This window comes from Penicillium nucicola (assembly GCF_028828085.1).
Source record: "Penicillium nucicola strain IBT 29836 chromosome Unknown utg000008l, whole genome shotgun sequence".
In the NCBI taxonomy this organism is placed as follows: domain Eukaryota; kingdom Fungi; phylum Ascomycota; class Eurotiomycetes; order Eurotiales; family Aspergillaceae; genus Penicillium; species Penicillium nucicola.
In genome coordinates, this window is record NW_026643132.1 from 1264653 (window position 1) to 1291377 (window position 26725).

The 26725-nt window shown below is 49.7% G+C and overlaps 12 protein-coding genes across 12 annotated transcripts; 4 read left to right on the forward strand and 8 right to left on the reverse strand.

The window, feature by feature from the left end:
- Positions 1–1560: 1560 nt before the first annotated feature.
- N7511_007970 (GSK family serine/threonine-protein kinase) lies at positions 1561–3095 on the forward strand (the record flags this gene model as incomplete). The annotated part of the gene is made up of 7 exons (XM_057130347.1): positions 1561–1622; positions 1673–1845; positions 1899–1982; positions 2051–2399; positions 2458–2651; positions 2707–2911; positions 2962–3095. The coding sequence occupies exons 1-7, from the start codon at positions 1577–1579 to the stop codon at positions 3093–3095; spliced, it is 1185 nt and encodes a 394-aa protein (XP_056982130.1). The 5' UTR covers positions 1561–1576.
- Positions 3096–4888: 1793 nt separating this feature from the next.
- N7511_007971 (NCBP1 family protein) lies at positions 4889–7705 on the forward strand (the record flags this gene model as incomplete). The annotated part of the gene is made up of 7 exons (XM_057130348.1): positions 4889–4949; positions 5011–5105; positions 5199–5305; positions 5360–5627; positions 5680–6572; positions 6622–6803; positions 6855–7705. The coding sequence occupies 7 exons, from the start codon at positions 4889–4891 to the stop codon at positions 7703–7705; spliced, it is 2457 nt and encodes an 818-aa protein (XP_056982131.1).
- Positions 7706–8702: 997 nt separating this feature from the next.
- N7511_007972 (C2H2-type zinc finger protein) lies at positions 8703–10279 on the reverse strand (the record flags this gene model as incomplete). The annotated part of the gene is made up of 3 exons (XM_057130349.1): positions 8703–9065; positions 9163–9477; positions 9539–10279. The coding sequence occupies 3 exons, from the start codon at positions 10277–10279 to the stop codon at positions 8703–8705; spliced, it is 1419 nt and encodes a 472-aa protein (XP_056982132.1).
- Positions 10280–12355: 2076 nt separating this feature from the next.
- rcoA (uncharacterized protein) lies at positions 12356–14640 on the reverse strand (the record flags this gene model as incomplete). The annotated part of the gene is made up of 8 exons (XM_057130350.1): positions 12356–12380; positions 12439–12514; positions 12564–12696; positions 12745–13215; positions 13278–13807; positions 13871–14196; positions 14260–14350; positions 14520–14640. The coding sequence occupies 8 exons, from the start codon at positions 14638–14640 to the stop codon at positions 12356–12358; spliced, it is 1773 nt and encodes a 590-aa protein (XP_056982133.1).
- Positions 14641–15577: 937 nt separating this feature from the next.
- On the forward strand, positions 15578–16691 carry N7511_007974 (sterol desaturase family protein; the record flags this gene model as incomplete). The annotated part of the gene is made up of 2 exons (XM_057130351.1): positions 15578–15846; positions 15908–16691. The coding sequence occupies 2 exons, from the start codon at positions 15578–15580 to the stop codon at positions 16689–16691; spliced, it is 1053 nt and encodes a 350-aa protein (XP_056982134.1).
- Positions 16692–17121: 430 nt separating this feature from the next.
- On the reverse strand, positions 17122–18260 carry N7511_007975 (N5-glutamine methyltransferase family protein; the record flags this gene model as incomplete). The annotated part of the gene is made up of 2 exons (XM_057130352.1): positions 17122–17917; positions 17968–18260. 2 exons carry the CDS (start codon positions 18258–18260, stop codon positions 17122–17124), a joined length of 1089 nt encoding a protein of 362 aa, XP_056982135.1.
- Positions 18261–18546: 286 nt separating this feature from the next.
- On the reverse strand, positions 18547–20092 carry N7511_007976 (pepsin-like aspartic protease; the record flags this gene model as incomplete). Its single annotated transcript, XM_057130353.1, has 3 exons — positions 18547–19484; positions 19539–19857; positions 19913–20092. The coding sequence occupies 3 exons, from the start codon at positions 20090–20092 to the stop codon at positions 18547–18549; spliced, it is 1437 nt and encodes a 478-aa protein (XP_056982136.1).
- Positions 20093–20669: 577 nt separating this feature from the next.
- N7511_007977 (uncharacterized protein) lies at positions 20670–21074 on the reverse strand (the record flags this gene model as incomplete). Its single annotated transcript, XM_057130354.1, has 1 exon — positions 20670–21074. The coding sequence occupies one exon, from the start codon at positions 21072–21074 to the stop codon at positions 20670–20672; it is 405 nt and encodes a 134-aa protein (XP_056982137.1).
- A 261-nt stretch (positions 21075–21335) lies between these two features.
- Positions 21336–22035, reverse strand: N7511_007978 (uncharacterized protein; the record flags this gene model as incomplete). Its single annotated transcript, XM_057130355.1, has 3 exons — positions 21336–21455; positions 21507–21587; positions 21637–22035. The coding sequence occupies 3 exons, from the start codon at positions 22033–22035 to the stop codon at positions 21336–21338; spliced, it is 600 nt and encodes a 199-aa protein (XP_056982138.1).
- Positions 22036–22475: 440 nt separating this feature from the next.
- On the reverse strand, positions 22476–23499 carry N7511_007979 (mitochondrial 37S ribosomal protein uS10m; the record flags this gene model as incomplete). Its single annotated transcript, XM_057130356.1, has 4 exons — positions 22476–22630; positions 22692–23116; positions 23181–23392; positions 23446–23499. The coding sequence occupies 4 exons, from the start codon at positions 23497–23499 to the stop codon at positions 22476–22478; spliced, it is 846 nt and encodes a 281-aa protein (XP_056982139.1).
- Positions 23500–24025: 526 nt separating this feature from the next.
- On the forward strand, positions 24026–25289 carry N7511_007980 (purine-nucleoside phosphorylase; the record flags this gene model as incomplete). The annotated part of the gene is made up of 7 exons (XM_057130357.1): positions 24026–24224; positions 24272–24350; positions 24398–24477; positions 24535–24618; positions 24678–24855; positions 24912–25191; positions 25245–25289. Coding segments are annotated over 7 exons (945 nt in total), but the record flags the coding sequence as incomplete, so codon positions are not given.
- A 168-nt stretch (positions 25290–25457) lies between these two features.
- N7511_007981 (Fcf2 domain-containing protein) lies at positions 25458–26326 on the reverse strand (the record flags this gene model as incomplete). The annotated part of the gene is made up of 2 exons (XM_057130358.1): positions 25458–25832; positions 26048–26326. 2 exons carry the CDS (start codon positions 26324–26326, stop codon positions 25458–25460), a joined length of 654 nt encoding a protein of 217 aa, XP_056982141.1.
- Positions 26327–26725: the final 399 nt, after the last annotated feature.

Genomic DNA, 26725 nt, shown 5'->3' on the forward strand with positions numbered 1-26725 from the left:
ACCGAGATTGAGATATACAGTAGGAGCCCCGTCTCGGTAGGATTTGCTGCATTGCCGAATTCCTCGGGAAGGCCGTGGACAGGTACGGTGTAGCCTACTGGTACATAACTGTCTTTGCTTAATATTCCACGTGTCTGACAGAGTAATGTTGGTCCTTGCTTCCATCCATGCCGGGTTTGAGATACATTCCTTTTGCATGTGCATATTTTTCAACATCATGCCAATGCCAACGGGATGGGATTTTGGGCCAGGAACCATTTTCGGCATCGCATCCTGGACTTCGTACCACGTCGGTACAACGGTAAGACTGAGCTATCACTCTTACATGTATATTTGGCAAGAGGATTGGTGTGTGGTTGTGAAGAAATAGATTGGATCTATCCAGAGATATCAGTAATGAGCTACTGTACCAACTAGCGAGTAGCGAGGAGCGAATAGGTAGTCAATGGATACAAATGTACTATAAGTTGTCGGCAGGCTGATCGTGAGCTGCATTGCCGAGACCCGAGCTGTCTTCGGAATCCCGATTATGGTCATACTGGTGCATGGTCTTCAATATGACAGCATGGGTTTGATCCCTTGGATTTGAGGCGTCATTTGTCCCGTGAGAGTTAGGGGCAAGTCTAAAGTCGCATGACAGCTAGAGCTGTGGCGATATGTCACCGCCCCTCATCGGGTCAGGTGAGTGAGATTGTGATGTCATAGTATCTGTCCAGCTGAAGAGAAGAAAGGAGTTGTCGGCATGGAAGGGATATAAATATACGAGTCTAGCTATCAACTAAACAAATAGACTGAGTATAGTTTCAGTTCACTTAGTTGAGGGGGCATCAGTTTTCATTTGATGTACTGTCGAGATAGTATTGTCATTTACCATACCATACCTTGGCTCTCGCTCTCAACATTAACCTTTTCAGCCAGGTGCATTCATGCGCAAGGGCCAAGTTCAGGGAACGGCCGGGCCGCAGCCTTAGGCCAGGATCTGGTACCTGACCGGGTACTTGCACATTCTTGGGCCACATACCAGATTTGAGGAATCCGAGAATCCGAGAATCCGCGAGAGACCGGGCCGAGTCCTTGAGTTTGCAAGTATGTTGACTACCGGAGTAGAGATCTCAGGGTAGGAAGGAAGAAGAAGTAAATATGAAACTATGGGACTAGGTAAAGTCAGTGTAAAATACCATACCGTCACGTATGGTCATGCTGGTCCAAGCGTCACCACGTCACGAGACGATTAAGTCGAATCGACCAATCAGAGAAGTTCCAGAGAAAATCACAGTTGGTCACCCGACATCATCTTTTCTTTGCCTATTTTTGGTGGTCCTAGTAGTGCTGCTTTACTAAGGGAATACCCCAGGGGAACCTTCAACCCGCAATTTTACTCCTTCTCCATCACGTTCCTCTTATTGGTTAATCTTTCTCCTACCATTTGCCCACCTCTTTCCCTCATTCTTCTTCTTCCTCTACAACTTTCTTGGCCCTCCCCCCCCTCTTGACTCCACTCCCCCTCCCCTCCCCCCCCTCCCCCAAAACGGTCCCTTCGTGATCTCTACAACTTCATATCTCCCATCTTGTCGTGATGTCACAAAGTCGGCCCGGGCTGTTCCCGAGCTTGCGCATGGGTGGTAAGGTCCCTTCATCGCTGGTCAATGGCCGGAGCTAACTGTCCGAGCAGAGGTCATCAAGGAGAAGGTCCAAGATGGACTGACCGGCGAAGCCAAAGAGATCTCATACACACAGTGTAAGATCGTCGGCAATGGCTCCTTCGGCGTCGTGTTCCAGACCAAGATGGCTCCCAGCGGCGAGGATGCTGCCATCAAGAGAGTCCTCCAGGATAAGCGCTTCAAGGTACGGCATTGTGGAACAGCTTCCCTTGTCCTCGCTAATCGTTTCATCTGTAGAACCGTGAACTGCAGATTATGCGGATCGTGCGCCACCCCAACATCGTCGAACTCAAGGCCTTCTACTATTCCAACGGCGACAGGGTATGTGTTGGAGACCCCGTGATCATCCCCCCGTTCCGTGGGCTGATTTTCCTTCCCCTTCTCAACAGAAAGATGAAGTCTACCTCAACCTTGTCCTCGAGTATGTCCCAGAGACCGTCTACCGCGCATCGCGTTACTTCAACAAGCTCAAGTCGACCATGCCCATGCTGGAGGTGAAGCTGTACATCTACCAACTGTTCCGATCGCTGGCATACATCCACTCCCAGGGTATTTGCCATCGTGACATTAAGCCCCAGAACTTGCTCCTGGATCCCAACAGTGGTATTCTTAAGCTTTGCGATTTCGGTTCCGCCAAAATTCTGATTGAAAATGAGCCCAACGTTTCTTACATTTGCTCTCGTTATTACCGGGCGCCCGAGTTGATCTTTGGTGCAACTAACTACACAACAAAGATTGGTACATCATCCTTTTGTCATCTCCCAATTTCTTATCATCTAACCTGTTTTTGATTTAGATGTGTGGTCAACTGGCTGTGTGATGGCAGAGTTGATGCTGGGGCAGCCCCTCTTCCCTGGTGAATCAGGCATTGACCAACTCGTGGAAATCATCAAGGTCTTGGGCACACCTACCCGGGAACAGATCCGCACCATGAACCCCAATTATATGGAGCACAAGTTCCCTCAGATCAAACCTCATCCCTTCAATAAGGTATTTTTTTTGCCCCCAGTCCATAGTGTGTGCGAACCGTACTGACGCCACCCAGGTCTTCCGCAAGGCACCCCCAGAGGCTATCGACCTCATCTCTGCCCTCTTGGAATACACTCCGACACAACGATTGTCGGCGGTTGAGGCCATGTGCCATCCCTTCTTCGATGAGCTCCGCGACCCGAACACTCGTCTACCGGATTCCCGCCACCACAACAACCCCTCCAAGGACATGCCCGCTCTGTTCGATTTCTCACGACATGGTATGCTGCCTAGATTGGAATACAGTAATTTTAAACTAATGATGAGATAGAACTTTCCATTGCTCCCGAACTAAACAAGCAGTTGATTCCCGCCCACGCTCGCCCGGCACTCGAAGCTCGCGGTCTCGGTCTCGATACTTTCAAACCCCTCGCCAAGGAGGAAATGATCGCACACCTCGACTGAGTTGACCGGTGTGTGCCCTCCACGAGGGATACGTCCATTGTGCCGCCATCTGCATTGTGCATGGAAAGACGACCTATCCATCAGATTTCATCTTGTCTCGAATGGGCTCTGAATTGAGTGAACGCCTGGGCTTGCTTAGTTTTTTACCTCAACCCTGGCAGACATCCTGGAATTTAGGCAAATATGTGGTGTGGGGGATGTGGGAAAAGTGCATCCTTTAATGGGGAAACTTTGTTTCTTTGAGGATGGTAAGGGTGGTTGATGGTTTTCACGCGATGGGAGGTCATGGCCTGGAGTTTTATTTTGAGATGTCTGAGACAGCTCTCGGGAGGAAAAAGTGATACCCTTTCTGTGCACGTCTGCCTTTGTGGAATCGGGGACTGCGCAGTTTCATCGGTCGAGGGAGAGGAACCCCCAGACGCAGCAAGCCGATATCTCGATCCCCAGGGGACAATCTCCACATGCATGAGAGATCTTGAGGATTTCTTTGGATACACAGTTCTCAGGGAGGACCCTTCTCTGTTATGGTCAAATTTTTCGACTTGCAGCGCTAGAAACCCCGTTTTTTCTTCCTTTTGTGTCCCAATTGACCTTTTTTTTTCTTCTTTTTTTTGTTCGCAATATCCTTGTATCAGATTCATCGGGCTCGGCTGGTTCCCCGGTCCTTCCGACTTACCCGCCTGAGCTATATGTCATTTCAGTTCTCAAGCAAACCATTTTCTCCTTGTAAAGATGTAACCTTGTCTCGCCCTTGAAAAAGGCACATTCATGACAGGCCCCATTCTTTTCATAACAAATACATAGTCTGCATCATATGCACATCACCTTACATCCACAATTGCCACCACATCTTTGGCGATCTGTGACAATCACTCACCCAATGTCTGGCTAGTCAGTAAAGCTCTAACTGTCACCAATATCCCTGCTGTAGAGTGGAGACAATGGACGCAAATAAGCAACACTGATATTACTCTAGTTGTTGCGCACTAATAAAATTGAATTCTTCTTTCTTTATTGCCAACAGTCTCCAGCAAACAGCTCTCGCTAGACCAACCTGGGGGTTCTCTTTAACATGGATAGATAATGGGGAAGACCTGCCTTCATCTACAGTATAATTTAGATGGTAGTGATCTATTCTCGTGATTTCTAGGTACCTCAAACCACGGATGAATTAGACATTGAACCACTCGGTGACTATCATGTTCTGTTTTATAGAGATTACAATCCCGGTTATTTGGTTGGGAGTTACAAGAGAATAGACATGGCCAATTAGGGTTAGGTGCGAGCACGCATTACTCCAAGGCCAGCCTAAGAGGGAAGTATATAACAAAACAATAATAAGACTGGTCGTAATATAGGCTTCTTTCCTATTTCCACGGGTAGAATTGCTGTTGATGGTTCAACCTGTAGCGTAAAGGAGAAGGAAGCTCTCAATTAGATATATCTAGTTCAAACTTTGGCCTTGACAATCAGTTCAGAAATCTATTTAAGAAATGATGATGATGATGATGATATAATAGAGACTACTGCCAAAGGATCATACTCAAGTCTACCTCAATGTTGATCGAATAACACTTTGTTACAATTGTCCTTGAGCAAGCAAGCTCGAGCAACAGCTCAGTAAAAACATCGATCAATCTGGCTAGCGCCAGTCCTACCCGGACCGGAACTTCCCCCTTCCGAGCTCCCCATTTACCTCAAGCTCTCAAGTTGTCACCCTCGCTTTGCAAATCTCTTTACAGATACCCTGTTCTCTCAGCATCTGGACTCTCAGGTCGTTGAATTGACTCACAATGGCCGAGAACGACCGCCGAAACCAAGGCTACCGTGGCGGGCGCAAACGCCGCTACAGAGGTGAGAGACGCGCTTTCAACATACTTCTCGCATTCACTGACTCCGCCTACGATATTTACAGATGACGATGACTTTGATCGCCGTCCCCAGCGTCGCAGATATGAAGAGCCACTGTTTGTTCAGGTCCGGCGTCAGTTGTTGACTATCGCGGAGTCGGTATGCTTCTCTTTTTTCTCCCTTTCCATTGCATGCGCGCATTGCGCTTGGCTCGTTTAGGTTACCTGTGCTAATGCTGTGGCTTGTGCTTAGGCTGCGCGGAGAGTCGAAGATGATATTCAGAGCATCGCAAAGACCGTTTCCGAGAACTATGACGATGAGGAGATTCGCCGCGACTTTGTCAACATCTCCCTTGATCTGTACGTACTAGTTGGTTCAATTCGATCTTGCATTTGCTAATTGGCTCTGTCCAGTGTTCTCGAACAACCCATGAAGATTCCCTTTATCGCCGGTACTGTTTTGGTCGCCCATAGTTTGAAGCCTGAGCTTGGTTCCGAGGTTTTGATCAAGGCCGGCGAGGCTCTGCAGAAATACATTGATACTGGCGCATGGCGTGAGGTCAAGCTTCTTATTCGGTTCTTGGGTATCTTGCAGCCGATTTTTGAGGGCGAGGGCATCTTTCCGCTCTTGGAGGAGCTGTTCGCTCGTGCCGTCGATCTTCAGACTGCTTCTTCGGAGGATGTAAGTTGAACCGTTGATCCATAATTTTGGGACTCTTCTAACGGTGCTTCAGTTACTTGGTCTCGAGCTCGTGAAGATCATTCAGTTCACCCTTCCTTACGTGATGATCTCCCCTGCTACCGGCTTTGAGGCCCAGGCTTCCGCGCTCCTCGAGAAGACCGATATCATTGCATCTACACCACACGCTCTCGTCGATCTAGTCAACACATTTAGTCCCGAGGGCGATTCCGCAGCTGGCTCCAGCGTTATCAGCTTGATGCAGTCCCAGCTCCAAGGAGAGACCAGCAAAGGCTGGGAGCTCAAGTGTCTTCCTCGTCCCTGGAAAGACATTCGTGACACCGAGACTGATGAGCTCAAGTCATTCGACTCAGTGACCAAGGTCCCCTTCCCTGAACTTACTGTGCCTAACCCCGTACCAAACGGCTCGCGTCCTCTCTTCCCGGAAGTTTATCTTTCGGTTTATGCCAATCAAGAATTCGACACTGTCCCATCAGTTTCAGACATCTCTTCGTCACTCATTCGAGACGCACTGGTTGATACTATCAACCTTCTGGATTTCAACCGTGTCGCCACGGCCAAGTTCCTGATCGATCTCGACTGCTATTTTACTCCTCACATATTCATTAAGCGTGCCACACCTTTCGACCGCATGCGCGATATTCCAGAAGAACAGCGTGCTTGGAAGCCAGAGGACGTAGCTGTGGATGCTGTGTTCTCGCAGCTATTCCAGCTGCCGGCTGCAGAGCACAAGCTTGTTTACTATCATTCCCTGCTCACTGAGTGCTGCAAGATTGCCCCGGCGGCAATTGCTCCCAGTTTGGGTCGTGCGATCCGATTCTTGTATAACAACCTGCAAACCATGGATCTGGAGTTGACCAACCGTTTCCTTGACTGGTTCGCTCACCATCTGAGCAACTTTGGCTTCACGTGGAAATGGAGCGAGTGGTAAGTTAATTCAGAGTACAGCGTTATCAGCCTGTCTAACATCTTCCAGGGCTGACGACCTCGATCTTCCTGCCATTGACCCTAGAATGTCTTTCATCACCGGTGCTCTGGACAAGGAGATCCGGCTGAGCTTTGCTCAGCGCATTAAGGGAACTCTCCCGGAGCCTTACCCTAAGCTGATCACACCAGGCAAAGAAAAAGACACTCCCGAGTTCAAATATTCCTCTGACAGTGAGTCCCTTGAAAATAATTCGCAGATATCATTCACTAACATGCATCCAGTGACACCATACTCTAAAGAAGGACAGGAACTCATGCAATTAGTCCGCAAGAAGGCCACAGATGAAGAAATTCAGCCCGTGATGGCCGCTATCGAAGAGCAAGCCAAGGGCCAAGGCGTCGAAGACCCAAAGATTCCCTCAACAGACGCATTCGTCACTTCTCTCTGCTTCGTCGGCTCCAAGTCCCTTTCGCATGTCCTGTCATGTATCGAACGCAGTAAAGACCGTCTCTTGGCCCTCGGCACCGAGTCTCCTCGTGCCCGCTGCCAGATCATCACATCGGTCATGGAATACTGGGCCGACCAACCCGGCATCGCCATTAACATCATCGACAAGCTGCTGAACTACACAATCCTCAGCCCTCTCTCCGTCCTTGAGTGGGCGCTCTCCGAGTCCGTCGCGGCCGGAACCATCCTCTCCAAGGCTCACATCTTTGAGATGATCTCTGCCACCGTCGGAAAGGTTACCAACCGCATGCGCCAGATCGTCGCTGCTCGCACTCAGCCCGGTCTCTACGAGCCCCAGCTGACCGTCATCGACGAGACCCTCGTCCGTGAGCGTGCCGATATGCGGGCCCTCTTCAAATTCATCGAAGACTCTATCGTCTCCGTCGCTGCTGGCAGCAACGACGAGCAGATGGAGCGCGGTGATGGCAGCGGTAATCTACCTGAGGATGCCATCATCCGCCAATGGGGACGTCGCTGGCTCCGCGTGTTCCGCAGAAAGGTTGCTGTCGAGGAGACCTTTATCACCGATGCCTTGGCTCGTGCTACTCCTCTTGGTACCGTTGCTCCTGCGCAGGAAAATGTCGCTGATGGAGATCTCGACATTGCCGATGCTGATGGCCAGTAAGGTCAGTCAGTATATGAAATCCATCTGCAGTTAACATCTGGAATATGTTGATCTCTCGCATTAATCTTTTTGGTGTCATTAAATGATTTACGCCCTGGAGAGTTCTTTTGTTTCCTTTTTTTTTCTTTTCCCCTTCTTTGTATTGTTTGTTTACTTATCTCTGGGGTTTAACCTACTCAAGTCCTTCGACAGAAATATGAAAGATCTCTCTTGAAGCTATCGTGGCATTTATATGAGTGTCATCATTCAACTAAACGGCTTCCAATTTGACTTGAAGTTTTTCGAGTAACAATGTTGGAAGGAGCTTTTTTGAACTTGCCGTGTTTCACAGTTAGCCGGCCGCTATGAGTACTTCGCAAATTAAGAATGTGCAGTCTGCTGGATACAATAACCAACGACATCTAGTAGGTTACCCATGGGTATACGGATATCACCCTCATGTTAGACACCTCACATCTGCAAGGGAGGATACAGACATCATGCACAATAAATAAAGTAATATATATGTAGCCATAGATCGAAAAAGATAGAACAGAATCAATGTTATTTCCCGATGCCCCTTTTATTCGAAAATTGAAAGTCCATCTAAGTGATATCCCGAGACTCCAGACTAGCTATGGAGTACATATTGTATACGAAAGATATCGTTGCTGGGCTTCGTGAATTATATACATCTTGTGATTTGAATGTATAAAAAAAACATTATGAAATAGAAGAAGAAATAAAGCCCGCAAAGTGTCGAGGTGGGTATCGGCATTAATCCAGTATATAGCGTTGGCACATCCAGCAGAAACAAAATAATAAAGTGAATGAAGAAGATTAAGGATCGAAACCAGATCACAGGGAAAATCAACGAGAGATGGGAATAATAATCAAATGGGGATATACAGCGAAGGTATCAAAAGCCCGCTCAAAAATGACCAAGAAAAGGGTAGAAGTCGTGTGTTTCAATGCCCCAAATACGAACAAGACAAGGCGTAGACCGAGTTCGAGAAAATCAAGAGTAGTGGGGTCTTCGAATCATATAATACTGCTCGGTATCCCCCCCATCGCTGCTGGAGCTGTTGTAAGCAGACATGTTGTCTTCATAGCTCTCACGGCGCATCATCTTGCTATCGCCTTCTTCAGACTCAACGGAGGCTATTCGATCCATTGAAGCACAGCCATCAGAGCGTCCGGTCATGGATATTCGCCGGTCCTTGCCTCGGCCCTTGATGCCCTTGTTGCTGTTCTTGTATAATGTCGCAAAGTATTCCCATAGCTCGCGGTCTGCTGGGTTCACGGGCCCGTTTTCGCCGATTTGCGAGAAGCGAATAGTGAGGTTTCGCAGTGTTATGGCGTGGAATTTGTTTTGATGGGACTGTTCGAGGTGTACAAGTTAATTTAGATTCATGAAAAATTGAAGACATAGACCTCTATACACTGAGCTGAGGGAGATGAAAGGAGGACTTGGTTACCTTCAAGTTACCCAGCTGAGTAAACTGCTTGTTACAGTCATCCAGAAGACAGTTGAATGGCTTTTTTCGTTGATGGGTGAGCTTGTGGGCGCGGACATTGCCTCGCTGCGCAAAGCTTTTTCCGCATTCTTCACACTGAAAGGGCTTTTCGCCTGTGTGTCGCCGCTGATGGGTCTGGAAAGTTGGCTGTCTGTTAGTCTCTTTGCCTCGTGTGTCACGGTCGCATGGTGCGTCAGCTTGCAGCTGAGGGGTGGTGCTTACCTTGAGGTTGCCTTGTTGTGAGAAGCGCTGGCCGCATGAGGGCTCCTTGCAGATCTGCCAAGTTGAGGTTGATAAGTTGCTGATCATATCCACTGATGTTGTAATAAGTACTCACAAATGGTTTATCGCCGGTGTGTGCCCTGATGTGGATGTCCAGGTGTGTCTTCTGGGCAAAGCTCTTACCACAGCCTGGTAGCGTGCAGGTGTACTTGCGCTTCTTTCCAGAACGAGATGGCTGTCCTTCGCTGCCCAGATAGTAGCGCGGTGGCGTGGGAGAGGCTACCGGGTACGTGGTCATGGGATAGACCTGAGACACAGGGGGCGCCAGGCGTTGAAGTGGTGGTAGGGACTGTTGGTGTGGTGACGAACCGTGCTTTGCCTGGATTGCCTTCATCAGGACATCCACATTTGTCGAGAATGCCATGTCAGAAGGGTTCGGTGTCGTCTCTTGGGCTCCATCGGCTGAACTATGGCCAGCGCTCGTGGGATGCAACCCGGAATCATGGCTCGTAGGAGACTTTGCTGCCTGGTTGATGGCGTTCTTCGCTGGCCGGATCTGAGGAAGAGACTGCAACGGCTGGGGCTCCGTCGTAAGACGCAGTGGTTGGTGCTGAAGCGGATGCTGACCAGGAACGAAGTAATGCTGGTATGGGTTCGAGTGTGCATGACCTACGTGATGACCATAGTTATAAGGCAGACCATTAGGTGCTTGATAAGGCAACGAGTATGAAGTCGTTGTAGAATGCGAGTAGAAGGGGATGTTCTGGCTCAGGGTCGAGTCCATCGGGCGCCTGTGTGCAAACGCACCCACAGCATGGCCGGGGAACTCGTAAGACACTGGTTCTGCGGTCTCCATCTTTTTTGAGGCACAGTTCACCACAGTTGTTCGTCTCAACCCTTTCGGTGGTGTTCAGAAAGGCAAGGATGCCGTTTCCCCAGGAGTCTAGATCTCCCTTCAGGTACCAAGGTATACCGAATGTATACCAGTGCCCAGAGTAGGTAGATTTTGTCTCTGGCTTGTCTAGCACGGTGTCCTGTAATCTGGTCCCCGACAGTGATATTTGGGTTCTGGCTAACAGCAAGTTGCCTTTGGGGGCTCAAGAGGAACAAGGATGGGGGGGGAAATAGACAACCAGGCCGGCCAAAGCGCAATCGGTCTTGACTGGTATAGATCTGGATCTATATATACAGATGAGGGAGTAAAAGAGAGAGAGGAAATAGCAAAAATATGCAGGTCATGGCCTGAAGAGACCAAAAGATATAATGATTGACAACTAGTGATGATCATCCGCATCGACCGTGGCGCCTCTCGATCTAGATATACCAGGGCCTAATGCAATGGAGAGGCGGGGCGACAGGGGGAGGAGTCAGCCGGTGAGAGAGTCGACAAGCCCCATACTGATCGCCTGTATGACGTTTGGTAATATGAAGGAAAAGGGGAGCGCAGTTCGAGGCCAAAGATACATGCATGGTACGGGGCTTTCATGCGATGATCTCCGTGGGCCAGGGATCCTGGGTCGATTAAGGCGACCTAACTCCACCGTAAAAAGAGGTAGTCACAAAACAATAAGATCCAGAAATCAAATCAAGGACGAACTGGAGTTCCTGGAGCATACAGGTTGCATGCATACTGTACGGTACAGTAGGGTGGCCTTTGCCAGATGCATGGCCTTTGGACGCATCACTTCTCTGTACCACGAGGAATTGCTCTTGACTAGTGGTAATGTATTGTGGCCATTCGGTGAGAAGTCGAGTTGCACCGGAATACTCGCAGCCGCGACTGGCGAACGACTTCAGCTCGTTTCACCTCTTTTCTTTTCTTTTTCGGTTTCTTCTGCTTCGGCTCTTTCGTGTAACTGAATCTGAAGGGATTGACACCTGTCAGTCCCCGATTCTCCAGGGCAAAAAAGAAAAGAAACACGCCTTCAAAGCACCGTGCTTTACGCTCGAGGACGGGCCGGCCCTCATCGCGGAATTCTCAAGTGGACCGTGATCGACCTGCAGTCGACATGTAGATAAATCCAGTCGATCTCGGAGTCAGCAATTCCTCATTGCTCAGTGGTCAGCGTGGGCCGTAATTACGAATACCAGGATGCGCCATCCCGATAGTCGCCAATAGTGTCCGATCTCAGCCCATCGAATATCTCAGCTAGCCGCCCAAGGCCTTGGAAATTCTTTTGAGCCCTCGTGATCTGAATCTGGCTCGGAAGAGCCACCAATCACTGGTCTTTGGCGGAGATGATTCTCTCCACACCGAGATCCAGGTGCGATCTGTTTCTTCTTTAGGGGGAGTGGGCGAGTGGGCGAGTGGGTGTGCAGTTGGAACAGTGGCCCCCTCCCCCTGAGAGATTGAAGCACCATTGGGCAGTAGTCTCCCTCAAAGGGCTTGTCTGATGTCGATCACTGCGAGTGGTCTTAGCTCCATCACTGGAAGGATCCGAGAAGTGACAGCCGTGCTCTGACACGAGAGGTATCAGGAATGGTTCCTGCAGGGATGCGACTAGTTTTGACGAACTGCTTCCTGATCTGGCGAGCTAATGTTGTCTCGACCCATTGCAAAAGCCATTGCAAGCAAGTTGCCACCTCTGCATATCACCAATAGAAGCAGCAACAGTTACAGTACTGTACTGTAGTAGCAGTAGCCAGAGAGAGATGCGAGGCTCGGTAGTGATTCAGACGGGCAGGGATGAAGTTGTTGGAATTGATTCTCTTGGAACCCAGCTCGGGCCAAAATGCACCCCCCGTGTTACCAACTTCACCTCTTCTTTTGCTGTATACAATTAGACTCATATTTATGAACATTGCATTTTGGTTTGAACACAGCGTTCAACTAAGAAAAAGACAAATTCAAAAGATAAAATAATTCCAAGCCCCAAAAACCCGGCACACGAAAGCAAAACGTCACATTGCGCCAAAGGCATTAGTATCAACCCTATCGTCCGGTGTATGACGAATACCTAGAAAAGGAAAAGTCAGTCAGCAGGAGCTGGAAAAATCTTCGGAGAAACAACTTACCTCCAGATGCGCGCACGCATGTCTCCGCTGCCAGTCGCGAACAGGTTGCCAGTGGGGCTGGGCGCAACCGAGATCACTATGAGGTGTTAGAGCTTGTTATGTAGAGAGACACGGTATAAACTCACCAGAGTTCTTGTGGCCCTGGAGCATCATCTGCGCATTGCCAGTCACCGGGTCCCAGAATTGGACACCGCGGTCCTTGGAACCACTCATCACCCAAGCTCCGTCGGGGGTCAAACACACGCTAAGCACAAAGTCCTATATTCAATTAGCTTTGGTCAATGAGAATTGGGAAGATCTACAAACCTTGTGACCCTCGAAAGTGCGCAGGCACTTGCCGCCCTTGACGCCGCTGTGGGGGTGCATGCCCCGCGGGACAGTAAGCTCCCAGAGCTTGATGGTCTTGTCGAGACTGCCACTGACAAGGTCTCGGCCATTGGGCGCGAAGGCAACGGAGTAAACACTGTCCTTGTGTCCATCTGGGTTCTCCAGGCGCTCCACCAAGTATCCAGTCGTAGTATCCCAAACACGCACGCTCTTGTCAAGCGAACCGGCAGCCACGTAGTGACCATCCGGAGACATAGCAACAGTCGTGACTCCATCTTCGATACTGAGGGTGTAGACAAGCTTGCCATCAAGGATATCCCAAAGACGCACTGTCTTGTCTCCACTACCAGAGGCGATATATCGGCCGTTGCCGGCGAAGTCCAGGGAGTAGATGTCCTGCTCGTGTCCCGAGAAAATGTGCTTGATGGTTCGTGCGTTGATATCCCAGACCTAGAAGCAGATGAGTGTTAGTGGTGGTTTATTAAGGTTGGTCTCAAGTAAGTCAAACTTACGCGAATTTGCTTATCCTCGGCTCCAGTTGCAAGGTACTTGCCGTCAGGACTGAAGCAAACACTGCGAATATAGAGATCACCGTCCTTGTCGACGTTCTCATCCTGAAGAGTGGCCACATTTTGACCGGTGGTCACATCGAAGATTTGAGCTGAGCGGTTGCAACCGGTGGCCAGGTACTTGCCATCACGGCTGAAGCGAACACAGCAGACAACGCTGTCGTGGTTCAAGTGGTGAACCAGTTCCACATCTAGAACACGCTGCACCTCGGGGTTGAACACAGCGTACCAGTCGGGACCCTCGCGCTTTTGCGACGCGGGGAGCTCATCAGGGTTCCAATTGGCCAGCATGTTTCCCGGGCGTTCGCGGGGGAGAGAGGTCTGGTTTGGGGGAGTTGGGCGAGGAATCTGAGGCGATGCACGAGGATCCGGGTAGGCAATGTGCTGTTGCTGAGGGGTGGCCGGGCCTGGGGGGACACGACCACGGCCCTTACCAGGGCCGGGCGATGCGGTTGGGGGAGGGGGTCCATAACCTGGGAAGGGAAACGGCGCGGATTAGCGATTTGAAAATGATCCCTTTACCTCTAGCGACATACCGTTCACAGCAGCGCCAGCCTGATATCCTCCAAAGGAACTCTGCGGTTGTTGCGGCGCACCGGGCTGGGCGGCCGAAGCAGGTTGCTGAAGGGTATGCTGGGGAGGCTGCTGATCCTGGGGAGGGGGAGGGGCAAGACCGGGGCCACTACCTGGTGGGTTGGTCATGATACCGCCAAACAGATTGCTGGGGCCGTGACCCAATGCAGGCGGGGGAGCCTGAGTGGGAGCGGTATGAGCTGCGGCGGGGCCGCCGATATGGGAGGGAATAGTTTGGACGCCGCGCGACTCAAGTTCGTGTCGCAACATTCGGATTTCGGTCTCGTAGCTAGAGCAAACAGGGAGTCAGCGATGAAATATATGAAAGACCAAAGGAGAGGGGATCACGAACTCCTGCTTGATCTTGACCTGGGCTTGTTCCAACTGGAAAACCTTTTGACGGATCATCTCCATTTCTTGGAGCTGTCCGGTCACTGCGTGATCTGTCAGTTAGATAACATTTCAGCGAATGTTGCAACCCATGGCGCGGCAGCCATCGAAAGATAGCTGACAGCTGTTTTGAAGTGATTGGACATTAGGAGCTCTCAGGCGCACGAGGCCTGAGAAGTACCAGAGAATAATCGTTTTAGAAACGCATAGGAAGGGACATACACTGGTGCTCGAATTCGCCGGTGCTGCGCGACTGGCTCTCAAACTCCTGACGCAGCTGATCCAGCAACTCCGTCAGACGGGAGTTGGGAGCGGGCACCATGCCGCGATGAGTGTTGTACATTGCGCTGGGAGATCGATTCAAGCGAGTTAAGATATTTGAACGGGAGAGGGGAGGGAGGAGCTTTCAAGTGCCGACAGGGAATGGGATCCAAATCGGACACTGAGGCTTCAATGCTGCTTGGTGGAAATCACCGCGCCGCTCGCCACAGCGATAATGAACGAGATGATAGAGGTGGGAAATTGAGGTGGTAGCGGTAAGAGGGGGAAAGAGGCTGGTGACAGTTACGGGAAGGTTGGAGGCGGCAAGCGGTTAACGCCCGAAGCGAGAAGCGCCGACTCCGGTTGCAATGAATTTGATGAGTCAAACTTTAATTGAGATTAAGGAATCATATAGTACAATTGAATATCTTCATGAACTATCCTAGATCTAAAACCAAAATCCAGATATCAAAAATCTCAAAAGATTCAAATATATCATCGAATGCCAGCAGAATGGATACTTGGATCTACGCCAGTGCGGGCCGTGGAGGTACCTCTGAGTACGGCTGTGTACTCTCCAGGTCTCCATCACCTGCCTCACCGCCTGGCGCTACTTGGACTGGTTTTGATGCCTGATATTTTAGGCGACAAACTTGTTTCGAAGGCACTCAGGCACTCAGGCACTCAGGCACTCAGGCATTCAGGCATCTAGTGGCAAGCAAGTATACGAATTGACCGTCTCAAAAGTATGGCATGATGTGAACAATTCGAGCAAAATCTAGCGCGAATCACTCTCCTTTTTTCCAAGTCAGCCCATCCTCTCCAACCTCATTCTCAGCCCAGCCCTGGAAAGTGATCCCCCCTTGGCTGATTAAACAACGGCTGTGGTGGTTCCGCGCTGGTGTGACTGGCCGGAGCAATTTATTATTCGCCGTCCCTCCTTTTTTTAAACCAGGACACATCCCTTTCCACCCACGGACTTCCACCTATCCGTGATACATCTCCCTCCTCCCCCCATCATGGATATCATTCTTGAAATATGGGACACCTTCATTGGTGATCGCCTCTATTCCTCATTGCTCCCCGCCTCGCTCTCGTCGTCCGTTTCGTTCCCGGCGTTCGTCAATGCGGCCAACAGTTCTCTGGCCCTCTTTGGCGCCGCGGAACCTTTTGTGTACGAACAGGCGACACAGATGATCTACTTGGAACCCTCCAAGTACGCCTACTTGAGTGCCTGGCCGAGAAACAACATGTACCGCCAATTCACCAGTTTCTTCTTAATTACTTGGTATGCGCCGGATGATCCAAATCGCCACCGTTTCGCGACACAGCTAACTCAATTCACACAGGATTTTTGGTCTCTTGGTCTACTTCGTCGTCGCCTCGCTATCATATATCTTCATCTGGGACAAGACAACCTACAACCACCCTAAATTCCTCAAAAACCAGATTGGCTTGGAAATCAGACAGGCCATGGGCGCAATGCCCCCAATGGCTCTGTTGACTGCCCCATTCTTTGTTCTTGAGGTCCGCGGATACGCCAAACTCTACGACTCTGTTGCGGAAGAACCCTTCCCATTCTACAGTTTCATCCAGTTCCCCTTTTTCATCTTCTTCACCGATTTCTTCATCTACTGGATCCACCGTGGCCTGCACCACCCCCGCGTCTACAAGACCCTACACAAGCCTCACCATAAGTGGATCATGCCCAGTCCCTACGCCTCTCACGCTTTCCACCCGCTCGACGGTTGGTCCCAAAGTGTGCCTTACCACGTCTTCCCATTCCTCTTCCCCCTGCAGAAGATGGCCTACGTCTTCCTATTTGGATTCATCAACCTCTGGACCGTCTTCATTCATGACGGCGAGTACGTTGCCAACAGTCCTCTGGTGAACGGTGCTGCTTGCCACACCATGCACCACCTGTACTTCAACTACAATTACGGCCAGTTCACTACCTTCTGGGACCGTCTTGGTGGCAGCTACCGCAAGCCCAACGAGGAGCTTTTCCGTCGCGAGACCAAGATGGGCGACAAGGAATGGCAGCGTCAGGCCAAGGAGATGGAGACCATTCTCAAGGATGTCGAGGGAGAAGACGACCGCAGCTACTCCTCTGACAAGAAGAAGAACCTCTAAAACGACCAAATATTTTCCTTTCCTCTCGACGTCCAAATCTTGCAAATGCTTAATGGTCCGAAGCTGAATTGATTCAATAGACAGACTCGTTGTTTGGCTATTGGGTCTTTTTTCGGATCTCTAGATCCCTGACATTCTATCTTGGCCCTGATGATTCAAGTACATTAATTACCTTTTGCACCCCTATCTGTTTTAATACTCGAAAGTGACCGTCAGTCCCTTGGCCTGCTGACGGTCCTCCCCATTCTGTACATAACTTTTTACACTATCTTTATGGCGGTCAGGATGCACTTTGTTGAGAGCTTGATTGTGATTTCTTTCGTGTGGCGAATTCATGTGGTCTTGCAGGCTATCAATGTATACTAAATGTGAAATATGAAACAAAACATGCAACTGAATATTGTACATCGACGACTTCATCGACACAAGTCTAGGACAATCGTTGAATAATCACACCTCGAGACCCATCAGTCGCATGAAACCCATTCTCGGCCAAGTCACCCTCACTACTTGGCCAGACCTCTGCCCTGTATTGACCCGACTCCCTAGATGCAAGTGTTTCATGAAGCGCAATAACCCGCTTGGCTTGGTCAAGATCTCCACACTCGAAGACGGTAATCTTTGCCCTCAGCTTAAATGCCAAGGCAAGAATACGATGGTAGAAGATATCCTCGGGTCTACCAGCTCCTTCGGTAACCGACGAAGGAGGAACAAGTGCCATTTTGGGCTCAAATAGTCGTACACTGCGTGCAGTGGTCCCGTTACCGAATTCATGTTGGGATATGTAAGGTGGGTTGGATATCAACAGATCACAATCCGCAGTTTGGTCTGCGGGTGAGGAACTTGATTTCAGGTTATATGGTAAGAAGAGTGAATCAATCGAGGGTATTGGATCATCACTGCTGGAGCCAAGGACATTGCCACGGTGGAATTGGATATCCGTCGATGCGCGCGATGTCAATTTGCCCAACTGCAGGTTGTGCTTGAGGTTGGTCTGCGCCAGATTCAATGCTATGGGGCTGATATCTATCCCCGTAATTGACATTGTCTGGAAATGAGGTGCAAGTAATGCGTGTAGCAGAAGTGGGATGCACCCTGTCCCTGTGCAAAGGTCAATTATGCGCAGGGGTCTGGCGTGACTGCCAGATCTGGGCTTGTCGATTGAATCCAGGGCCATCTGACGGACTAATTTGGCTGCTTGGTATGTATATGATTCAGTCTCTGGCCTGGGTAAGTTAGAAGAAGTCTCGCTGTTTGAGAAATGTGGTTGACGCACCTGGGGATCAACACGCCCTTTTTGCAGAGGATTTCCAAATCACCAAAGGGCTGATCGCCCAGTATATACTGCAGTGGATATCCTTTTGATCGCAATTGACACATAGATCTTAATCGAGACTTCCATCTGGTCTTCGATCTTGAAAGCGACCAGCTATCGCGAATTGCCCGTTCGCGTAGCCAGCGAAGCTCATTACGGGCGGAATCGATGGTACGACATTCTTTGAGAAGTAGAGAGAGTAATTGGCTCTCCCGTTGAGCTTTTAATATTAGCGAGAACGGTATACGAGGCATTTGGGGACACTGGGGGTAAATCGAGATGACCACGGGGGGTGTCAAACTCACTTTGGCGCCAAGAGATGCGCAGATCACCCGCAGTATAAAGGAGCAACATAAAATGTCTTGGGACAGTCTACTGCATGCTCAGATAGTGAAAATGTAAATATTCTTCATTTGATAACAGAAACTAATGAGATAGAAACAATAAATAAATCCAGGTATAGCCAGTCGAACTCCGAAAATACACCAGGAAATGCAACAAATATAACTTCTAGCTAGACGAATTCATAGGCTGGTCACCTTATAGGGCCAACAGAGCTCCAGCACCGGCAATTCCAAATGCCAAGTGCTTTGGCATAGCGGTTGCCCTTGGGACAGCCCAGTTACCAGTCTCGGAGATGGTGGTAAAGATCCCCGATCCCCCATCGGGACCTCCAATGCGAGCCCCAGAGCCACCAACAGGCGCGGTGGTCACTGCATTGGCGACCACGGTGGCACTGGGGACTGAATCGGTACCAGTGCCAATTTCCAAGACATTGTTCTCGGTGGAATTGAAGTTGGTGTTGGCAAGAGAGATCTCGTTGTTGGCCAAGTCGTATACCACGTAGGCACTGCGCAGGAAAGTATCTCCCAAGACAGAGGTGCTGTCTCCTGCGGGAACAATACCGAAGACACATGCTCGCTGGCGGTTGCGGAAATATATATCACCCACGTCAATAATCAGCTCGTTGAGTCCCACGGTGATCGTGGGCGATGAGAATGTGTAGGAAACGTTGACGTCCTTCGAGGCCATACTACATTCAATATAACCAATTCCACTGGAGGACTCGTATGTAACCTCGAGGTCCTCGTATAGATCCTCAACGAGGGCATCCGGGAGGTATGTGAGGGAGCTTCCGGAATCCAAGAGCACACCTGCGGGGAGTGCACTCGAGGAGTAGGCGTGGTGACCAGACGAGTTCTGGACCCCAAGTCCAGTGAGAGCAATAATAAATTCCGAGTACTGTCCATCGACCTTCTCCACTGGGAGTGTCTGTAGTGTGCCGTGGAATTTGGCGGTGTTCACTCCGCCAAACAGGATGGAGCCTGTGCTCGCATCCAGGTCATTCAACCAGAGACTGTATGCATTCGATTTGATGATGTCGTTCTGAACCATTGCCTTGGGAAGATTGGCATAAGACGAAGCGCCGGTGCCAACTTGTACTTCGTTGGCAGTATATCCAATACCTAGTACACCCTCTGGACGGATTTGTTAGGTCACCCGTGAATTGAGACCAGAAGATTGTCACTCACCTGTAGAGCCTGATGTGAAACCAATGCCAAACTGGAAGTCCTTGATAGTTGTTCCTCCGATAGTGAGAGTGTCGGTCACATAGTCACCGGCGGCTCCGGACCCATCGGCATAGCTAATATTGAAGTCGGAGGACACAAAGGTATGCGAAGAGGATGAACTCGAGTCGTAAGTGCCCGAAGATTCGCAGGGACTGGAGGAAGATTCGCAAAGAGTCGAGTTTGGTGAATTGGTCCATAGGTCACTGCTTCCGGTGTCGATGACGAGACGTAGGCTTTGTTCGGGAGTACCCAATGTGATATTGCAATAGTATAATGTTTCCTAGGCAGGCAGACGATTAGCGAGTGAGAGAGTTCGATCTTTGGACTTGTCGTACCTCATTATCTAAAGATTGAGTCACAGTTGTCGAACGCTTTCTCCTCCAATCTCTTGTGGCGGGATCAACCACATCTTTCCGCTGAATGTCCATTTGCACCACAGCGGGATTGTCGCGCTGGTGTAGTGTCAACCCCCATGCTGGCACCAGGCAAGTCAATAAGATCCATGAGTGCTTCATTGTCCAAAAAAAAAGTAAGGAATATCTGAAGATGTGAAGAGCTGGAATTGAAAGGAACAGGATTAAGAATCAGAAATATCAGGGTCGGCTGTGTCGGGAGCCAGTGGACCAATAAACCCAGACGCAAACTACTTGATCAGTTTTCCTCTAATGGGGTAAGGTGTTGTCGTCACTCGGGTTTACGATGTGACCTTTGGGACCCGTGAGATCCGAACTGCGTAGTATTTGAGTTCATACTAGAGGGAACTATACACTCACTATCCACGAAATCGTCTATCTAGTCGATCTGATGTAGAGACTATAGTTATAGATATAGATATACGTTGTAGACTAAGATCCCCTTTTCAACATCTCCCATTAATTTATTCCGATCAATATACAATAAGAGAGAGAAAAAAAAAGAGAGTGGGGTGAAACACCAAAAGGATGACGCGGTTCGATGACGCTCCCCCCAGCCTCTTTCGGGCTTAGCTGCGCCACTTTATATCGGGCTATCATACATCTCCGAAGGCAGCCAAGTTTGACTTAACTTAACAGTATACAGTATACAGTAACCTGTGCGGACCGTGATGTCCGATTACAGGCCCATCGCATCCCGAATTTGCCTCATCGTCATCTGGCTATTGGCACGCGCGGCTTGAGCTCCATCCTCTGCAACTGATTCCAGGTAGCCCGTTCGGTCATCCATAAGCCCAACGTATCGCTCTCGGATCTCCTGTAGGTGGAAGGCAATTCGCTCACCGACATGTTCCTTGAGCGATCGGAGGCTGGCGCTGTGGTATTCAGCGGCAATATCGTCGCATGAGACACCCTCAAAGTGGCTGAGGATTTCAATCAAGTTGGATACTCCGGGCCGACGGACCGGGTCGTATGTGATCGTCGATTCTGAATCGGTCAGGGCTACCTTGATCTTCTTACGGATAACCTCTGGCGAATCGGTCAGGAGAATTCGAGATCGCTCGTCGGCGTGCGATTTGGACATTTTGGATGTCGGTTCTTTAAGGGACATCACCCGTTTGGCAGGGGCTGGTTGAATTAGTTTGCATGTTCATCCTGGCATGGGGGTCCAATAGGTTCCTACATATCAATGCCTCTGGGATAGGGAATATAGGCCCGTAAAGGTGGTTGAAACTGTTGGCAGTGTATCTGGAAAATTCCAGGTGTTGTCTCTGATCTTCCCCGACGGGGACATGAGTCGCTCTGGTGTTCATCAGCAGAGAACGGACAAAGACAAATCAAGAACCTACTTATGTATGAGAATATCGGCAGCCTGAAGCACCGGATACGAGAAAAGTCCAAGTCGCAGCTGGGCTCGTGCTGTCTGATCGTCAAGCGTGGCATCTTCTGGCAGCTGTAGTTTGGTCTAGAGGGCGTCAATCAAAGGCCAAAGTGTGTAAAAGCATATGGATTTTACCTTCCACTGTGTCATACGCGACAGGTATCCCATAGAAGCCACCGTGCTTAAAATCCACATTAACTCTGTGTGAGCCGGTACCTAGTATGAGTCAACATAACGTCTGACCGGCTTGCGCTTGACAACGTACAGCAGACTGGTAGAATATCGTAGAGCGCTTAGGGTCCAATCCCACGGCAAGTAATGTTGCAAACGCCTCTTTCCTCCATTTCTTCAGTTGGGCTGCGTCTTGTGGTACCGTCAACGCATGCAGGTCAACAATAGAGAAAAGCAGCTTGGTTCCCTCGGATGCGTTTTGCTGGAGTTTCACCCATTCGTTGAGGGCTCCTAGGTAATTGCCCAGATGTGGAACTCCAGTTGGCTGGATTCCAGAAAAAATAACAGGCTCTTTGACTGGTGGTTTGGTGCTTGAGCTGTTCCATCGGTGACATCTCCTTGAGAGAAGGGAAAGCCCGTTTGGGACACGACTATGTTTCACACCTGGGGACCTAAAGAGGGTACATCCATGACGAATTGCATTGGCACGCATCCTTGGAATTCGACAGGCAGACGCGAAATGGAAATACCAAATGCAATATATCGCAATTCAACAGCCCTCGACGGTGCTGCAGAAATCAGACAGTCGGTCACGTGATTTTATCATACAATGCGGTGGTGACACTACTTAGACGGCTAGACTGCCTGCTGCGGTTTAATTTTCACTACGGCATATCTCCTAAGGATCAGTCATGTCGGTTTCCCTACAGAGTGAACTCTGGGTCCCGTGGTGATAAGGTTGAGAGACTTGGAGGTCTTCATATATATGTAAACTCCCATTATGCATTTGGGGTAAATAGGATAGTAAAACAATAAAATACATGTGGCCCATGTCAGAGCTTTAAATCAGATGAAGACACAGAGCATGCAACAGGAGACATCGAGTCGAGATGTTCACGGGTATACGAATTGAGCTGTGGCTCACCCTGCCATCTATACATTCTTGCGCTCTGCGAACCGATCGCTGTCCAGGGTGTCGAATATTGTGCCCGGAGCCAAGCTGTCCTTTCGCTGACCGAACTGTGCGAGGTGAGGACGAAGAGACTCTTCGACTTCGGAGAGGGACGAATCCATATCCTTGGCAACATCTGATGTGAAGTTAGTTATGAGTGTCCCGGTCATGAAAGAAATACAACAATAGTGACATACCAAGACTCTCTGTCTCCCACACGTTTGCCTTCATACCAACACCGTAGAATGCGTGCTTTCGGAGGAAAGCAAGCCAGACTTGCACGGCTTGCGGGTTTCCATCCTTGATTTGAATCAGTCGTCGCAGGGTGATCCGTTCAAAGTTCTCCTGGCTCTTCTTGTGGACGAAGTTGCTTCGAGGTACAGTCCAACGCTCGGTGATTCTAGGGAGAGGGACAGGTCCGGACACGGGGAGGTTAAGGTAGTAAGCGGCACGGATGGCGAAGTCTGCAAAGAATTCGACATTGCGGACACTGTAGGATCGCAATTGAAGGTCGCAGACAGGAAGACCATGCTCTGCCTTCCTCCGGAGCGGCCGTAGGTATATCGCTTGCACACTTCGCGGCAGTCGGGTTTCCTCGTCAAATGCTCCTAACCGTTCAGCCCTAGCGAAATTGTGAGCCATAGTATTCACCAATTGGCTTCGCGCTATTCATGTCCGACACTCACCATTCCTTAACACGTGGTTCAGAGGGTTTGATGTCCGTGGTAGATGTAGCGGCAGGAGCTACTTTTGCGGGGGGCGCAGAAGTGGCTTCCTGGGGCGAGGCTTCCACGGGGGCAGCTGGTGTAGGTGTCGGTGTTAGGTCTGCGGATGGTGTCTTCTCTTGTTCTGGTGGAGTCTGGGTTGGGGATGATAAAGAGCGGAATGGCACGGGCACCTATCCAGGAGTTGTCAGCATAAAATAGATAATCGATTGATACAATTACATACCCTGAGGCGCTTGCCTACTCCGAGTAAGGAGCGAGACGCTTGATATGAGAACATAGTTAATCGTGAATTGAGGAGGATTCGTTGTTGTTGGCGATGGGTTTTTTCGGGAGTCTGGCCCAAGGCGGTGAGGGTGTCGAGTCTACAGAATGAACATTCTTGCTAGACCTTGACGCATTGCACGTATTTCTTTGCTGAATCAATTGGAATTCAATACTCATTTTGGTTGTATGCCATGCTTTAGCCGATATCTGGACTTGGGCTCATAATCAAAAGAACATGGTGGGCTCAGTTACGCAGTCTGTTGACTGATGTACATATATATAACTATATGTATATCCCAGGTTGAACCATAAACCCGCATTGCGAATCTCATATTACTGTCTTCCACTTAAATTCATATATTAAGTTCTAAACGGATTCTGCGTCGAAAGACCTCCAAGAGGCATCTCTGCTCCGACGGCCATTCTGAGCCCTTCTGAGCCCCGCCTAGCGAATGGGAACCATGTGACTCCGCACCTCTCACCCTCACAGAACTACACTCTTCTTTCTATATTTTTTGACATTTGATCTGACCATAGCAACAATGACAGACCTGTCCTCATTCCAGCGGGCCAACGAAGCAGTTGCTCACCTCAGAGCCACCCTGCCAGAAGGTTTGCAAAAGCCGCAGGTCGCAATCGTATGTGGTTCAGGACTAGGAGGACTCGCAGATACGATTGACGATGAGCTACGAGCTGAATTTGACTATGGATCTATTCCTCACTTCCCACGCTCAACAGGTTAGTCGACTTTCACCAACAGACATGGAGCTTCTAACATATCAAAGTTGCTGGACATGCCGGGAAGCTGGTCTTTGGCTTCCTTGGCCAGAAAATCCCTGCCGTATTGATGGTTGGCCGTGCCCAGTAAGCTCCTACAGGTTGCCTGCTAACCATCGCTGACTTAGACCCAGTTATTACGAGGGGCACTCGATTGATCAAGTGGCATTCCCAATCCGGGTGTTCAAGCAGTTGGGAGTTGATACGGTTGTCTGTGAGTCGAACATGATACTCTATTTACGGAGAGAGAAAAGCTGATGATGTATGACAGTGACGAATGCGGCCGGAGGCCTTAATTCTGATTACTCCGTTGGAGATTTGGTTCTGTTAAATGATGCAAGGAGCCCTTGTCTAAGTTATCCTAGAACATTGCTAACATTGGGTTGTAGCACCTGTTCCTGGCGGGATTGGCAGGAACTCACCCATTGAGGGGTCCCAATGAAGAGGAGTTCGGGGTACGTTTCCCGCCACTGTCTGACGCTTATGACCTTGAACTGCGCCGCCACGTGCACCAAGCATGGAATACAGTCATGCCCCCGAAAAGCGACAGAAAGTTGCACGAGGGTGTGTATGCATTTGTCGGAGGCCCCACGTAAGTAAATACCTGAGATATTTCAATCTCTGGAGTCGAATTCTGATGGCATCAAGGTACGAAACAAGAGCCGAGAGTCGGATGCTTCGAATGCTTGGAGCCGATGTTGTTGGCATGTCTACAGTGCCTGAAATTGTCGTCGCCAGACATTGTGGCCTCCGAGTGCTTGCCTTCAGCCTCGTCACCAACAAGGCTGTATTGTCTCCTGTTCCCAGGGGAGACGAAGATCTTCTTCAAGACAAGGCAGCAGGTGAGCTTACTGCCATCCTGGAAGAGGGTATGGCAGGCCACGAAGAAGTTCTCGAGGCTGGCCGGGCAGCGGCCCTGGATATGCAGGTAAGAGATCACTGTGCCCCATTTCCACGTAGCACAAGCTGACCCTATGCTAGAAATTGGTTGTTCAATCTCTGGTCAATGTGTTTGGCAGAGCCTAGAGGTGCACATTGAGACCTAAGCACATAGATGTTTGAGCGCCAGCAAAGATGACAAGTGGCAAGTCATTTGAACTTGACACAGAGTGATGGACCGTGTGTAGAATGCCAGAACGTTCAAGATTAACCGAGTGTTTCTGGCACATGTTGAAAAGAGTAGAAATCGAGATTTCACTTGTTTTTCCGACTCCTCTTTGCCTGCAGATCCTTGTAGAAAGCCTTCTTGCCGCTTGTCTTGGTGGCTTGAATGTCTCTGTACTTGGACTGGAAGCGTTTATTGCCGCGCTCGACTGCAAGGGTCTCCTCAACAAAGTTCTTCTTGCGATCCTTCTTAGCGATGCGGCTACTGAAGAATTCAGTTGGGCCCTGGATGATGGTTCCAACTTGAGAAAACTCTGGCGCTTTCGCTCTACCATTGTCCTTCTTGTAGTGTCGTTTAGCATCAAGCACAGACCGCATCCGAATGAGCTGTAGATCTCTCTTCAGCTCTGGCGTCATTTCTGTCTTCGGGAGATTGAACCACGCAGGTCCAGCAGTGGGCTTGTCCTATCAAAGGTGAATATGGTCAGCCTTTGGTCTCGCCAGGATTCGATCAAAAAGATAAGAATTGGAAAGAGTGCTCAGAGTAACTATGAAAATGAAGCTCTCACTAGTGCAGCACAGCCCAAGACGGACTGGTTACGCTGCATCAAGCGCTTTGCGTTGGGATAATTTTCCTCATAGCACGGAAAGGGAAGAGGGAAGAAGACCGATCGACTCACTTTATTCACTTTCTTGGTTCCAACTGTGTGGAGTGTGTTGGATAAGGCTATCTGCTTGGGATCGGCGAGTTTCGCTTTTTCAACGAGGGCAACATCATCTCCTTGCTGAACATAGGGCTCGAAGGAAGACCCTGCTGATAATTTGGGAATTCTAAGAGCTGCAACTTCGTCGGCAGTGCTCAAAGCAGGACCTCGCAATCGGGTCTCTGCTTCAAGCAGAAGCTGTTGGATTTGATCATCAGTCAGATCAACATCCTGGACATCAGTTGAGGATGCCATGGAGAATAGCAAGAGACTCAAGGAGGTAAGGAGAGTGGAGAGAATTTATATTTTCCAAGCTCTGCTTTGTTGCTCCTCGGCTCCGGACAAACGTTTATGAGAAATTTCTGCTTCGTGCGAGAGTGGACCTCACGTGACACAAACGGGACTTGGAGCTCAGGTACTGGGTACGAGTATTTGGCCTGTGAATGCTGCAGTGACCAAGTACCAGTACTCCCCCTGTATGTACCGGTGATCACAGTCGGGGTCAAAATGACTATAAACATCTGTTTCTGCTGGTATTGTTGAATATCACATTAGACAAATTCTCCTAGACCAATAAAACCAAATATAAAATAGTTGGCTTTAAGTTGCTCACTAAGAACGCCGAGGGGTGACCCGGAAACGTCAGACAGCTGA